The sequence below is a fragment of the Sphaeramia orbicularis genome, chromosome 20 (assembly GCF_902148855.1).
Source record: "Sphaeramia orbicularis chromosome 20, fSphaOr1.1, whole genome shotgun sequence".
Taxonomy (NCBI): domain Eukaryota; kingdom Metazoa; phylum Chordata; class Actinopteri; order Kurtiformes; family Apogonidae; genus Sphaeramia; species Sphaeramia orbicularis.
In genome coordinates this window covers 5711740-5727835 of record NC_043976.1, presented here as the reverse complement: position 1 = coordinate 5727835, position 16096 = coordinate 5711740, and the positions used below count along the sequence as shown (strand labels likewise).

At 39.2% G+C, this 16096-nt stretch overlaps 1 protein-coding gene across 3 annotated transcripts in view; it reads left to right on the top strand.

The window, feature by feature from the left end:
- mkxa (mohawk homeobox a) overlaps positions 1–14753 on the top strand; it is a 52545-nt gene extending 37792 nt beyond the window's left edge. For 2 of the 3 annotated variants that reach the window (XM_030123796.1, XM_030123797.1), the window contains 2 exons: positions 12640–12673; positions 12813–14753. In XM_030123796.1, coding sequence (XP_029979656.1) covers positions 12640–12673; positions 12813–13020 — 242 coding nt within the window. In that variant the 3' untranslated portion in view covers positions 13021–14753. The remainder of the gene's footprint in view (positions 1–12639; positions 12674–12812) is intronic. The other variant, XM_030123798.1, reaches the window with a different exon arrangement.
- The last annotated feature ends 1343 nt before the right edge of the window (positions 14754–16096 follow it).

Below are 16096 nucleotides of genomic sequence, written 5' to 3'. Positions count from 1 at the left end.
TATGATACTGGAAGGAGTGTTGTCATTAACCAACCAACAACCTCTGCTTCAAAGTGATGCCAGTACAAGCTTCTTAAATTTTAATATCCCTGACTCCCACTAGCTGCTATTTCCAGTTGACGTCCATTGATCTTTTCTCTTGGTCCATACATTCTTGTATCATTCACTTTTTTGGACCTTCGACTGATACTTTTCCACTGCCAGTATCAGAACTACTCACCTTGACTTGGCACATAGCTTGGTTCAGGAACAGGTATAGTCCTCCCTCAGCCTGATTGGATGTCACAGTGAAACAGCATAAACTATTCTGACATGGTCTTCAGTTATAAGGCAAGGCAACAACCAAGGAACTTAAAAGTCTGTGTCATAATTTCTGAGCTGAAACATTTTAAGATTTTTTTCAGGACAAGAATGTAGTTCTAACAGTTACATTTCAGTTTGCTGTGCATCCGTGTGTATATTACCGGGAGATCTTTTTTTCTCACACAGTGGAAAAGCTAAAAAAAAAAAAGCTGTACCTGGAAAAGCAACAATGTGCATTGTTAGACCTTTGTAAAATGTTTTCACCGTAAATGACAACAGCTAATAGAAGCTAATAGTTCCTTCTGTTGTGGTTAAGCAGTTATATACCATCAAGTACTTTTGCTACAGCAATGCTTCTCAAAGATGATCATTTTGCTGTGCCAATAATTAACATTAGCTCCCCTGTCCTCCATTGCTCTATTTCTTCTTGTTCAAATACATTTACATCTGGTTCAAAAAGCAAACTTGAAACTCCAAAAACCAATAGGTGATGTTATGGTGTCTGTGCACTTTTATACATTTTATGTATAATGGTGTGCAGAAAAAAGAGTATATAAATGTAAATGGACACAGTTTACAGACTTAGTAGAGCGATGTTGTTGAAGGTGGGATGTTTTGAAGCTGGTATCTAACAGTCATCAGTGGAATTAGTCTTTTTCATAGGACACTTTCCACCTCTTCACCTCTTTTTAAACATTGTATTATTATGTTTTTTTTAATCATTATTCATACTTTTGTATAATCTTATTCTATTGTGCTTTTGTATGGTATGTATTTATCATACTTCTATATGGTGTGCATTCTGTTTTCTTCTTCTTCTGGACTGTGATTCTGCAAGTTTGATTGATTGATTGATTTTACCATCTATCAACCAGCTCATCTGGTCATCATCAGGATGATGGCAACTCCAGTGACAGTTGTTGTTGTTATGAAGTCAGCCTTTATAAGTACGAGCCTCCTAATCCTCAGATACTATCGCTGTCTCCCTTTTCAGTCTTTTGTGATCATCATTTTGAGTCATCACTTGTCCTGCCAATCTCAAATCCTGCAATCTGATCCCCACTCATGATGATGATGTTGGTTCCTTTTTTTTGTTTGTCTGCGACACCCTGTAGTCCACGCACACATCCATACACACAGAGAAGACACTTTTGTCTTGATATTTACTTCTCCGTCAAGACGCTCCTCTCATTTGGCTGATTTATGGGGGCCCTGATTACACTGTGTTACTGGCACTCATAAACACAATGACAACCTGGCAATGTTTAAACATCTCAAACACTGTTATTATTCTTCTCCATCTAGCAAGGCACAAAGCATAATCCTCGTTGCTGGATCTTGGTATCTGCCTCAACCGCAAGCCACACCAGTGTGTCATCTGCTGGGCAGACGTGGAAAAAAGAACACAGAAAAAGAAATGTAGTGGATAGGAGAGTCATTTTGGGCAGTGGCTCAGTATCTGTCTGGCTTTGTCAGTGTGTGTATGTTCTTTTTAATAGTATAAGAGCTAATTATTCTTTCACTTTTCAGTATTTTTTTAAGCAATCAAAGCGTTGTCAGGACAAACGGAGAAGGCATTAAATTCTCACCGTGTATGATGTCTTTGGCTAATTGAGTGGAATTGACAGTTTGGTTCTTTGGGGCCCAGACATTTTCACCACCCGAAGAGACAGAAAGAACAGGGGAAACGCTTGGGAGGGGTAATATAAAAGTAGCCTTGGCAGAGCACAGGCCAGAGGGAGTGCCAAGGCATCTCTAACTTCATTTACAGACTTTTCTTGACATTATAAAAAGCACAGATCATTAAAGACAAATATAAAAACATAGATCTGGATACAAACCAAAACCAAAAAGTGTGAGCACTCACTCTGTCACACCTCATGCTCAGGACTTTGGCTTGGGCTGTTCAAGTCAAAGATAGCATCAGTAAGACGTTGCGACACATCGCCTGAAGCCTTTTGTCGTTCATTCTTTGGTCATAGCCAAAATTAACAGGTTAACAGTAACCGGTCCAAGTGCTTATGTGTCTACACATTCAGCTGTTTGAATGTGACTGTACATCCAGCAAGCTGAGCCTCATGACACAGGCTTTGTGCATGTAACAGGCCTTCAGGGTGATACTTTTCTGTCCGGCACTGCATTGTGACTCACCTGTCATGGCAGTAACTCTTTACTCATCCTCGGCTTTGACTGTCTGCCACTGAAATCAAAGGGGCCGTTGGATTTGGCCGCATGTTGACCTCAACTACAGTTGCACAGGTCAGCGTTGAGCAAATTATTAAGCCTGGAACACCGCTCTGGAACGCCTCTTAGGTATCTCTAGTGAATTTGATCATTTCTTCATGTCATGGTTTGGAGTTCAGAGTAGTTCCAATGACAGTTCGTGGCAAAATATTCCTGTCAGAGCAAGCTTGAAACAACAACTTTGTTTTGCCTTTATCCCAGTGACACACAACTCTTCTTCTAAGGTTAACTATTTTAAAAAAAACATAAGGTTCCTTAATGTAACAGGATTTTTATTTGGTGTTCAGGAGTGGGTCATCTGCCCAAAGGATCATAATTTGAATACAGTCTTTAACTACAGTTTTGAAGGAATGCATTTCTCTATTTGCATGATTAATACTCAATATTGTATCAAATACAAAATATCCATATTTTAATATAATAAACATTATTATTATTATTATTATTATTATTATTATTATTATTATTATTAATAATAATAATAATAATAATAATAATAATAATAATAATAATAATTGTTTTCTTAGTTAAACATCCATCCTTTTCATGATATTTCAGCTTAGGTTTAGAAGTAGTAAAGCTAGTGTAAGACTTGAAAGGGGACTATTTTCTTGTTTCTGTGTTTCATACAGGGCTAAAAAACAAAACACAAAAAAAAACAATTTAAAAAAAAACAACAAAAACAAAACCTAACTATCATGTGGCTCAAATAAAAACCTAAGCCTAATCAGAGACCTGGTTAAAGTGATTAATATTTGGGTTTACTTTGACCTTACACATAATGAACCAAAAATATTTTTCCACCTCTCATACGAACATAAGAGATCTCAAAACATTGTGTTTTGTACCATTGCTTTGGGGAATCCATGTAAAAGCAGGCTTATGGTCTGTCTGACATCTGCAGCCATCTGGATCTATCTGTCCGCAAGTTGTTTTAGGATTGTGGCAAGCCACTACCAGCTGAAAGTGATCTAAAGGCCTTTTTTGTTGTCATAATTTTATTTTGTCAGCAGCAGAAAAGAATGTTACACCACCTCCTGGTGTACCAATGAATACTTAAAGCACAGTCAGACCTTAAAACATCACTATAAACACAACTTTAATACTGCAAACAACCCATGATGCAACAATTCTCTGTAAAGAATTGTATTTACACTGGTTCTTTGCCAGCTTTAAAAGACTTACATGAGTTTGGAAAGCGCTCTCATTGTAAATCATTATTTTACAACAGGCATTGTATGTGATTTGTACAATGCCTTGAAAAGAAGATCATATACACCAAATAACGTTTTTGAAACAAGGTCATCACATTTCCGAGCCCTATTTCAAGTACAAGTAAGGTTGAACCACACAGCCTGTGTATTAATTTCACACATGAACATGTATAATTAGTTGCCACATTGTGGTTTTACAGGCAGCAGAAAATAGAGAAATAGTAGTCCCTGAAAACAACAGCTTGTTGTTTTTGTCTTCATGTACAGATCCAACAAACAAGACATGTTAATGTGTTAGTGAGCTTTAGAGGTTCTGGTAAATGTATTTTTTGAGCTGTGAACACAACCAGACAAGCCTTTCCTCCTCCTCCCTCATGTAACCAAATGTGTAACATTCCTTTGCACCCTTTTCCTTATCTGTTTAGATCATGGTATTTATGATCATGGTAATATCCTAATACACTTTGTATTATGAGTGGGTAATTTTAGCAATTGAAAAATTGATTCTCATTCTGAATCACAGTGACCACTAGCTAAATTTGAAAACCTAAACATAATAAGTGTGTATGCTTGTTTATTGTCTGTTTAATTCAGCCCAGCCATGGTTTGTGTAACAGGGTCCGCCTTGTTTATTGTTGTATGTTGCTAACAACAGCACCAGATGGTAATGATGATAGTCAACCACTCTCCTCCACTGCCGTCGCAACAGGTGTAACCTTACTCCCTCTCTAATTGTCAGCCCCTGCTTGTTTATGTCCATATTTTCTTCATCTCTTTTTTATTTTTTTGGTCCTTTTTTCTTTCTCTGCAGTCATTGATGTTAAGTGAGCTCGTATTTTTGGGCTTCCAGCATGGAGCCAGAAACCATCAGACTTCTTAGCTTTCCCCTTTGGCGGTCCATGAAACCCCACTGTCAGTGAAGCCACAAAGGCAACAGAAAAGTGGACTACGGAAGTTGGCTCAGTAGCAAAGTAGTAAAGAAAAAAAGAAAAAAAAACATGGGAAAAAAGGAGCAAATAAAAGGTCCTCTGAGATTTATGACCGATTTGTAGAGTCTTTGGCGCATCTTGTTTTAAAAATCGAGTTTTAGATGTTTTAGGCACAGAAGCTTGAAATCAGTTTTTTTTATGCAGTGGTGCGTTTTCACATCCTGGGGTCCAGGGTTCTTGGAGTCCAGTAGGGGTGTTCTTACTCAGGGGAGGGTCTGGGTGTTTTGGTGGCTTGGATCAAAGTCATATAGAGCAGTGGCAGCTCGTCAATAGATGGCACTAGGGTGCTGCCCCACCTGTCTCACATGAAGAAGACAATAGGAATCATCTATAATAATTTTACAACAAACATTAATATTTACAAAAAAAAACAAGCTATGTACATGATACAGCCCTGTATCATGTCTCATCTGCATTTAAGTGTAGTTTGAAAATATTTTCAGTAGTGCTGGGCAGCGATCAAAATTTTTAATCGCAATTAATTGCGTTCATTTCTGTGATTAATCGCGATTAATCGCATAGTTATTGGGGGGGGGGGGGGGGGGGGTTGCTGGCATCAACAGCATATATATCCTTTCAGTGATGTTCAGACTTGAAGTACTCTGGTGATAAAAAAAATAATTCCGCATTGCAGTGCTTCCAAACAACTGTGTCCTTCTCAACAAGCTCCTGAAGACATTTAAAATGAAAATGTCCATGTACTTTTCTCCATGTTTATGCCCACACCAGTTTATTTCCGCTTGTGAGTGACTGACAGGAGTCTTAAGCCCACTAATAAATACTAATACTAATAAGCCCAATAATATGTGATGTTCAGTGTTAAAGCAAGCAAAGGGGGCCCTCTAGTGGTCGGAATAAGTTGCACTAATGTATGTTTTATCCTTGCGGTGTTCCCATAGTCAGTTAGGACATAAGAAGGAACTAACAGACGCGTTTCTTTCACTCTGTTGTATGGCCTGAAAACGTTTGCCTGTGAGTATTTTATGTTCAGATGTTGTAATAATGAATAATATAAAATATCTCTGATGTGAATCTTTGTTGCTCGATAAAAAGACGTAAATCTTAAGTTAATCTGTAAATGCTAATTGTTAGCGTGTCTATGGATTTTCCCATTCAAGTTAGCATCGAGCTAGCAATCTTTTTCCCATTCATTTAAATGTATAATGTCATGTAAATGTACTAAGGCAGTGAACAGAGCTGAGACATAGTTTGTATGTATGTTGCAGTTTTACAGTGAGTCTCAAGTAAAAGATTTGGAGAGAAGTTTTCGGCGTCCGGCTTTTCTTGGTAAACCTGTTGTCTATCTGCCAAGCTAATCGCTACACGCACACAAGCAGGGCCAGAAGAATAGGAGTGTATTGTCCTCGCTAAAACGTCTGTACTTAGTCTGAGCTAGACAGCGAGCTAACTCTTGAATTGACGATGCAAGATATGTCCTCTTTGAAGTTTGCAGCTTTAATGTACATACTTGACATCATGCAGATTGACAGAGTGAAACTATAAAATAAAGACAAAGTAATTCACATTAGTTATGTCTATTAATGATATGCACATTCACGGACAATGCATAGATGTAATTATTATAAACTTAAATTGACTGCTAATACAACAATCACATCGTAAATAAGTAAAGGTTAGTTCAAAGGCTGGCATATTATACCTAAACACAACGAATGCATTTACATAAACTTAACATGGAGCCTGCATGAAGAAATTAGCAACCCATCTCTGACTGCTAGCATAAACCAATTAGCTTTAACATGTAATAACACATTGTAATAAATACATCCAAAATAACGTCATAAACATGTTTCTAACAGCACGTTTGCATGTGAAATTATTTAGCAAACAACAGAATGATTGATACACACAGGCGTTGCTTCTGCAGGAGTTTAACAAAGTTTGATTCAGCATTACTCGGAAAGTTCGGTGCTTGGAGCTTGTGGTGCTTGTGGAGCGCCAAAATAAAGCATGAGTTTCAAACAAGAGTCCATATGTATAAATGAACTAAGACTTGCTTGAAAGGCAGAACGGCATTAACGGGAGATTTTTTAAAATTGTCGGCGTTATTTAATGAAAGTGTTAACGCAGTAATAACGCGTTAACTTGCCCAGCCCTAATTTTCAGTCATTTTAAGTCACACGCTTCCTGTTTGGGGTGCAAAAATCTGTGCCCAAGGCTCTCCATTTACCATAATACACTCTTGTTATAAATGGCACATGCGCAGTAGACCCCCTCCAATACAAGAGATAGTAGAGCCTCCCACGGGAGTAAATGTCACATCCCAAAAATAATCAAGACCTTCCTCAGAAATGGAATCAGTGAATAGGTTTGTCAGTAATACTACTGAGCTATGACTGACCGGCTGGAAAGCTCAGAGGTTAACACAACTGGCTTTGATGCAGGAGGTGGGGGATTGATTCCCAACATGAGCAGTATCATTGATATGTTTCAGCCCTTCACTGATGTTTAATTTTTTTTTAATGTCATGTGCCATTGTCTACCCGTACTACTTTCACCGCTGGTCTAAATACATTGGCCATACTATCAGAGGGAAAGACACTTGTCAGGGACATGTCTGACTTTAACAATAGTCATAGAAAACTGTGCATGTTTGAAGGAGAGATGTTTGAATTTACATATCAACTACATGACTGAAAAACACATACTGTGTATTTTTATTTTAATTTAAATTTATATTTTAAAATAATGATGCTCTGGTCTATCCGAGTGGTGATATGTGGTTATAGTGCAGTTGAAAACTGACTTGGATACTTAGCCCCACCAAAAATTTATTTCACCAGCTGCCACTATATATGAGCACCTTCACCTGCTGGAGCCCCCAGAAAACACTGTTCTATGTGCTCTAAGTGGTGGCCCATCTGGACAGTGGCTGCTACACACAGACTGGAAACACTTTGAATGGAAAGTGTGTTTCAAAGCCCACAATGACTTCACAACACACTTAAAGACACTTTCTCCTGCTTGTTGTTTGTCTTTGATTGCTGCTGCTATTGACCCTCTTGCATCTGTCACCAACCAATCTATATCTCGAGCACCGCTAGCAGTAAACACTGAACTAATATATCTTGGGGGAGCATAAACAACAGCACAAAAATACACGAAAACAGTGTAATTTAACTTAATACAGCTCTGTGAATTCATCTTATTTTTCATCAAGACCTATCTACTTTCGAACACTGGCAACAGTTAAGGAGACTAAATGGAGAATGGGTGGAGATAAACGACGCCTTCAAAGTATTCTATGATACTTAAAGGTGCGTTTTGTAGATTACTGTATGTTCCAAGTCGTCATAAAATTGCCCTGTCACCAGACATTAAGGAATCATGTTCATTTCAATACTGATATCACTGACAGTACAGGGTGAGTCAGAAAAAACACTCTTTCCATTTAAAGAAATGTACTGCTAAAACGGAAACACTGATTTTTCTTTTGACCATACAGTCATATTGATGTGGTTATTGAGCATGTCTGGTGATGTAGTCATAGATTTATTGCATTGCATAAGAGAGAGAAGGTCCATTGTTTATTGGGCACTGAAATACCTGCCAACACAATGTATGCCACAGTGAACAAACTTGAAATTGACAACAATTACAGGAGTCGGGGGCTTTGCTTTCACACTCAGGACATAGGCCTACATGACAGTGCCCAGGGAGTTTTCATCATGGCAAGACCACAGTTTACGGATGTGCAGAGAGCTTTCATGGTGACAAAATTCTGCCGAAACTGGTAGCGTCCAAGAAACCATCCGGCAGTTGACTTGACCCCCCTTGATTTTTTGTTGTGGGGGTATCTTAAAAATCGTGTGTATCAGACTGTTCCACAAACTCTTCAGGAACTCCGAAATCGCATCACGGCTGAAATCCAAGCCCTACGACGAACACGAATGGCGAGAAGAGCTGTGTTAGAGATGCGACAACGAGCACAGATTTGCATCAATCTGAATGGTAGCCAGGTTGAAGGTCGTGCCGGACGACTTCGTTGAGACAAAACATTTTGATGGCGAGTAAACATGCTGTAATGGTTGACAATTTCAATTTCATTCACGGTGGCATAAACTGTGTTGGCAGATATTTCGGTGCACAATAAACAATGGACATTCCCTCTGTTATGCTATGCCATAAAATCAATGATTCAATCGCCCAGACATGCTCAATAACCACATCGATATGACTGTATAATCAAAAGAAAAATAAGCATTTCCATTTCAGTGGTACAATTTCTTTAAATGAAAAGAGTGTTTTTTCGGACTCACCTGTAGTAGTCCGGCCCGAATATTTGCATTTGAAAAGCTAAGTGTCAGCCCTAAATAATGTGTATTTTGTCATTTTGTGTTTTGGTCTGATGCTCCGCCCATCACCTATCTCCCAATCATGAAGTCAGTAGTGTTTCAGCATCCAGGTTGCCAGCTCCCACTGAGCTGCAGCCGGAACATTTTGAAATGCTTTTGAAACATGGAGGTGGCTGAAAACGGAGACGAATTTGAAGATGGACACCGGCTCTCCCATGGTCTCCCCCGGCTTTCAGTGGGGGTGAGACTGCAGGCCCAGTCCACAATGTCTTCTCCCAGGCTGAGCTGCGATCTTTTCTCCCAGGCCGGGCTGTGATGTTTTCACCCGGGCTGAGCCGCGGTCTCTTCACCTGGGCCCAGCTCAGCCGCCGTCCAGCCCCAACGAGGAAAACACTGCGGCCAGTCCCGGGAGAAGAGATCGTGGCCTGGGTGAAGAGACTGAGCCTGGTCTAAGTACCGGTGGAGTACTCGTTGTGTGCCATGGTAGATCCTTGTAGTAGACACTCATGCTGGATCTGGCAACCCCTAGCCTGGGGGGAGGAGGAGAGGATACCACGCTCTATAGTATTTTGAATGTGATTGCAGCACCAGTTTTGGCCACAATCTTACATACGACACCTTTAAAGTGAGCAGAGTGAAATACTAATGCAAAAAGAAAACATAAAATCAAGATCATATTTAAGTATTCTCAAAAACATCTTGTGAAAGGGTTATATCTGTGCAATATCAGGATATTGCACAGAGTTAACCTTTATTATAACATAGACGGGAAACACTGCATTTGTTTTGGCTGGTCTGTATGAGAATGGTCAGTCTCAAGTACCAGGATCAGCAGATATTACATCAAATCACTTCAGCTAGAGGTGAAGGAGCGGAGTAAAGATGATGAAGGACCTGAGAAACATCAATAAAGAAAAAGTGCTCACTGATAAAGCAAGATAAAGGCCAAAGGAAAAGATAGGACAGCAGGGAGCTGTGGCCAGACCAGAATGCAAGGATTTTGTTGAAATGCTTTGATGCACTAAAACCAAAAATCTCATTCTGTGGTTTGTACTTCTGGGTTAACATCTCCTCATCTCCCTCTCACACGTGTGCACACGTTCCTATCTTCTTCTGTCTAAGAACGATCAACAGGAGAAAATTGTGGAGTGAAGTCTGTCTCTCTCTGTGGAATATACCTATTACAGAGAGAACAGGAAAACTACAGGAAATTTCATAATCAGACCCACATTAGCCCGGGGCCTTGCAAACCCGGTACAGTCAGCACAGGTCACGCTACATGGGAAAATTTTTGGAAAACAAGGGAGGAACAGAGTGAGTCTGGAATAATTAGGTGTTCATTGCAGGTTGAACACTAAATCCAGACCTTTGGAAAGACAGTGGAGTACTTTGGTGAGGTTAGAGGTGACAAAGCAGAATGGTGAAGTCTTGTGTTCTTTCTCCGATTCTGAAGGAGGAGATTTGAGTTTTAGCTTTCTTCCTCTGTTTCTGTCTGCGAAGTACGAAATGCAGTGTCCTCGCACAACCCTTCTCCCATCCCTTGTAACAGCCATGAGAATAAATTGGGGCAAAGATGAAGCAAGCAGATTTTCATTAGCACAAGGGAAAGCTCAGGAACGCCTGTAGACTGTTCTGTTGTGGTGATAGTGGTGCATGGTAGAGCTTGTTTAAAAATAGACCTTCAGGTTTAGACATTGGCTTTATTTTGGAAATTTGGTGACCGCATGTCCCATATGGTGTCTTTGTGGTGGGACATAGGTAACGTCTTGTGGGTCTCGTGGGTAAAATGAAATTTTAAGAGAATTTGCTGTCTTTTGAACATCTTAAGTCTTCGATACCTAGTCAAGATTGAACTTCTTAAAAGCTCACAGGGTCTTAGCTGTGTGTTTAGTTAACTTAAAGAGAGTGCCTGAGGCTGCATGGCTAAGAAATCCAGATGCTCCACTCTCTTTTAATGCCTCATGAAACACCAAGCCTGTGTCATCATATTCACTGCTGGGCAAAACTCACCTAAAGAAACCTGGACACTAGAAAGAAGACAGGTTTAGCGCACACATACACACCCACGCACTTAATGATGTGCACCGCACATGGTCTTTTTCTCCAAGTGAGGTGAAGTAAAAACAATGACTGCCCTGAAGAGAAGTTTGGTTTCATTGTTTAATGACTTTGCTATTCCCTGCTAATGTTTTACATATGAGATAGAGATTGCTCCCATTTAAAAAAAGAGAGAGAGAGGGAGAGCAGGCATCCGTCTTTCTCTCACTGACTCACTTTTCTGCTCTTTCATTCCCACTCAAATCTTTTACGCTCAGTCATTTTCAATCTGATTTCCTCAGACAACTCAATTACATTGGCCGGGGCCCATTTGTTTTCGAACAAAATATTAGAGAATGGAGTGTATGACTCATAAGAACATCTTTCAACTCAATTCTATTAGTCACCTTGTTTCTTGACGGCATCTTGCAAACCGTCCTTTTTGTCCAGCATCTGAGAAAAGAGACAAAACAGAGCAACACATGTTTGCATAGGACAGGGTGTACAAATACAGACCTAACATAACACACACACAAACACACACTCAGGAGCCAGTATTAAGGAGGAACAACCCCAACTTGAAAGTGAAGCCACTTTTTGGAACAATCTTAAATGTAATACCACTAAAAACCATACATGCTGACTCCAAAAATCCTCTAATTATTTTCATTAAAGCCACTTCCTTCTAGAAATAAAAAGTCATTATATTTTTCCAGGTATCACTATGGCCTCATTCATTTTATTTGGATGCTCTAATAGTTCATTAGTGGCATTTTTAGTACTTTGATAACTGTGTTGCAGGCTTGTGAATAAAAGCTTGTTGCTTGCTGTGTCAGAGATTCCGTTCTTTGAATAAAATGTATTTTTTCATGACATATCTGTCCACCAGTTGTTAAGAATTGACACTAACAAGACTTTTTTTGTAGTTATTGCATTGACAATAAGTTGATGGTAGTTTCTCATCACTCTTTATTTTCCAAGCTCCGCCCTTTTGTGCAGATATGTTCACTTCTGACTGAGGTATTTGGACATTAATGCATGGCCAGAAAGCAGTCTAACAATTCTTGGCTGGTCAGGTTTGCTCCATTAGCTAATGTTAACTATACTTTTGTTTTGCATTTTATGGTCTATTAGACATAAAGCTTCTTGGTATTTTCTAAATGGTTTGTGAAGACAACATTACTGCTATCAAATACATCTGTGCCTGTTCACATTATTTAGTAGATGAAAGTATTTGGTGACTTTTATCATCTGAGTTTGAGTTAGTAGTGTAGTTTTTATTTTTTAGTAAGTTACCAGTAGCATTAGCTTGGCTTTCCAACCTGTCACGCTTCCTGAATACGGTCATTTGGTCTTGGTGACAGCCAATGCAAAATGACTTCAAATAAACCAAAGAAACTAACCATTATCAATCAATCGCTATGTCTCATGTACAATCTGTATATTCTCTATATTCCATTAAGTTTTAACAAATCCTCTTTGAGCCCAAGGGGAACACTGGAAAATTAACATTGTTTTTCCTTCTTCTATTTTCAGAAACCACAGACCATGGATCAAGTAAATGCGACATGTAAGTGGACTTTGTCTAACTTTGCAGTGTCAATCAAATCAAATCTCCTCTCATGCATTACAGGCCAAACCTGACCTCTAATCCTCTGCTCTGGCTGTTTTCATTCATGTGCACATTTGCTTGTTCCACTGATCATTAGTGGCAGCAGTGGCATCAGCGTTGGACAGAAAGAGAAGGTGAAGGGCAAAGACGAGACATACTGGAAGGAGATTAATGCTGCCATGGCCTTGACCAACTTGGCTCAGGGGAAGGACAGTGCCTCGGGGACCACCAGCTGCATCATCCAGAAGTCCTCCCATATAGCGGAGGTCAAGACTGTTAAAGTGCCACTGGTGCAGAAATACTAACCCCCACTGGTGGCTCCACATCACCCCCTGTCTTCCTATGCAAACTGGCAAACATTCCTACAGCAAACTCCCAAGAGTCCAAATAAACTACCCCTGTGAGGTGAACAAAAAGAGAACTGTTGGGGGTTTTTGAGGCGTTGAACAGAAAAGAGAAATCTTTTTTGTTTTTGAAGTTTATAAAGTGCAAAAGAGGCCTTGACCGTCTTTTTCTTTGCTCAGCTGATGCTCAAAAGACAAGAGCTGATGATAGTTTCACTGCAGTTTTTCCTAAAACAAGACAATTTTGTAATGTTAACTTATTTTTAATAAGTGATTTTTTTCTTCTTTTGTATGCTACATAATGTGTTTGTCAAATTTTGCCAAAGTGCCTTTGTTCTTAAAACACATAACTCACTGGCTGTGGCCGATATAAGTACAGTATTAACATGCCTCTGTGGGATTGGTGACGGTTTATTTTACTAAATTTAGAGTCACAGTAAGGAAGTGTTTAGTGAAGGAAAACTCCCTATCAATATGTGCCTTAAGCAGCGAATGAGCTCACCAATAGAGGTGCTGTTTATGTATTAGCACACATAAACAGCAGTAATTTCTTGAGGACATTGTGCTTGTTTTGACTGGAGTCTTCATTTTGACTGTAAACCAAACAGTTTTGTCTCAGACTTTTTGTAGCTGGCAGATCTTAAAGGAGTAGGACATGTAGGAGATGTAGATAAGCTGAGCACTTGCTCTAATATGAGCAGGAAATTGATGAGCAGCCACTGTTCTTCACCTTGTATTCATTTCAGCCTTGGATTTCATTAACCAGCGAAGGACTCCTTTTTTATCGGCTGCACAAAACTCAGCTGGACCCGGATGAAGTCACGTTCTCTCAGTGACAGATATTTGTAGACTAGGTTCAGTACTGTATCAGTGCTAAAGGAAGAATGCCATGACCTAAAAAAGGGATTTTTTTTATGGACAGTGTTGCCTTTTCACATTTGTATTCAGAACAAGATAGTTGAATGAAAAAAAAGAACCCCTCCTCAACCTTTTGATCCGCAGCCCTCTCAGCTGTTTAGCATTACGTTCAAATTGCTGTTTACAGAAACCCAGAGGATAGACATAAAAGTTTGACTTTCTTACCCGTGGTTGTTTTGTTTTTTTGTTTTTTTGTCTTTAAAATTTCAGTATTATCTCTTTGTTGGCCAAGAAAGTGTTTATTGTCAGTATGTATATATGTGGTCATTTTGTTTTTGATCAAAATTTTGTACTTGGTTTTACTTAACCGTGCTGCATAAAGAGCTTCTTTTGTCATCCAATGGAAAGAATCTCTTTTATAGAAAAGTACTCATGTACTGTGCATATGTTATAAACGTTTGCGGCAGCCAATGCCAAGTTCACAACCAGGGGAAATCAAGTTGGACTTATGGGAGAAACTGAAGTTGGCTCTTTGTGCTGACTTTTTAAATTTTATATACAGTAGCCTATATATCTTGAAGGTACTGTTTATGTGTGTCAAAATGTACACTTACTCATTTTTTTCCCGAAAACCCAGACTGTACTTATGGTCAAGGACTTTAGAGAGGTAAAGTTGCACAAAATGACTTTATGACCTTTTTTGTGTCTTGAATGTGTGAACTGTTAAAAAAAGCTGCACTTACAGTTCTTTGGTTTTAATCAAAAAACACATAGCCTCCACTGAAAACCGGAAAAGGGGACATTGTGTTTTTTACATGAAGAGAATTGAAAGAAATGAAGAACCACCCAATATTATTCCTGTTAGCGTGCTTATGGAAGTCTAATGAAATGAATCGCACTACCCAATCCCCAGGCACTGTTTGCATATGCAGTGGGGGTTGTGGGCTCCCACATGTGTTTTTTATACACCTGATCCAGGCGGGGTAGCTGCAGGGTAGTGCTGGGCTTACTCCTTGAGTTTCTAATCACACCTCTGACCCTCTGGACCACTCGCGACCCTCACACCTCACACGATACCTGCTCACTGGGAAGAGACCGAACAGGGGAAGGAGGCTTCAGAGACATCAGAGCAGCCATTGTTAGTGTTTTCGTCATTGTAGTAACTGCAGGTAAGAACAAAGGCATTTCTACAGCCAGGACTATGGTATTTTTCATGCCTTTCCCCAGCACAAACCCTGCTTTCACTCATGCCGAAAAATGGGAAGCAAAGGTATGTACTAAAGCCTATAAATTATTATGGACTTTGTAAAAACAAAGAAAGTGGTGACCATAATCTGTTTTTTTATTGTTAAGTTATATAAATTCAGATTTTTTTTGTTTCTTTTGATAGAGACTGGATTTAAAATCCAATGACCAAATACCGATCTCCTTGTATTGTCCAATTTGCTCTCATGTACAATTTCTTTTATAAGACAGTTGTTACTTGGTCAAAGCAATGAATAAACCTCTGAATGAAATGAAAAAACTCTTGTATCCATGGTGCATTTATTGTGTACATTTATTGTGTTTTGTTTTGTTTTTTTGTAACACAAAGTTTACATAACATTTTCTTGTAAATAGTTTATGTATTAGTAAGTATCCAGCAAACACACCTCACAAGCCCATTTAAGTCCAACAAAAAATGGATTACAGTTACAGTTTTAAAATAACAAAACATGCACCATAAGACTGCTAACTTCAACATAATTTATCAATGCATATATTATGCCCTGTGTGAGTCAGAACATACATTATCTCCTTACTGCCTAAATTTATTTACAATTACATAAAAATATATATTATTTATGCCATTGCTGTCAAGCAGATGCTAATTTAAGTGGCGATTATTGATTTAAATATAGCCCATACCATGGGCGTCGTTTGACCTGGGCAAGCCCCGTGATTTCCCGTGATGTTTTTGCAGTAGCCTCAGATCTCTGAGTACACCGGGGTTTTTTGGTGTTTTTTTTTTTTTTTTTTTAAATAAGCATATGAGTCCCATTCATCATTGGTACCTGGAGCCTGTGCGTGCCTGTGCGTACCTTGGCTGTGGTGAGTTAAATATGAGAGAGAGAGAGAGAGAGAGAGAGAGAGACAGACAGACAGACAGACAGACAGATAGATCGTAGTACCATGTGAT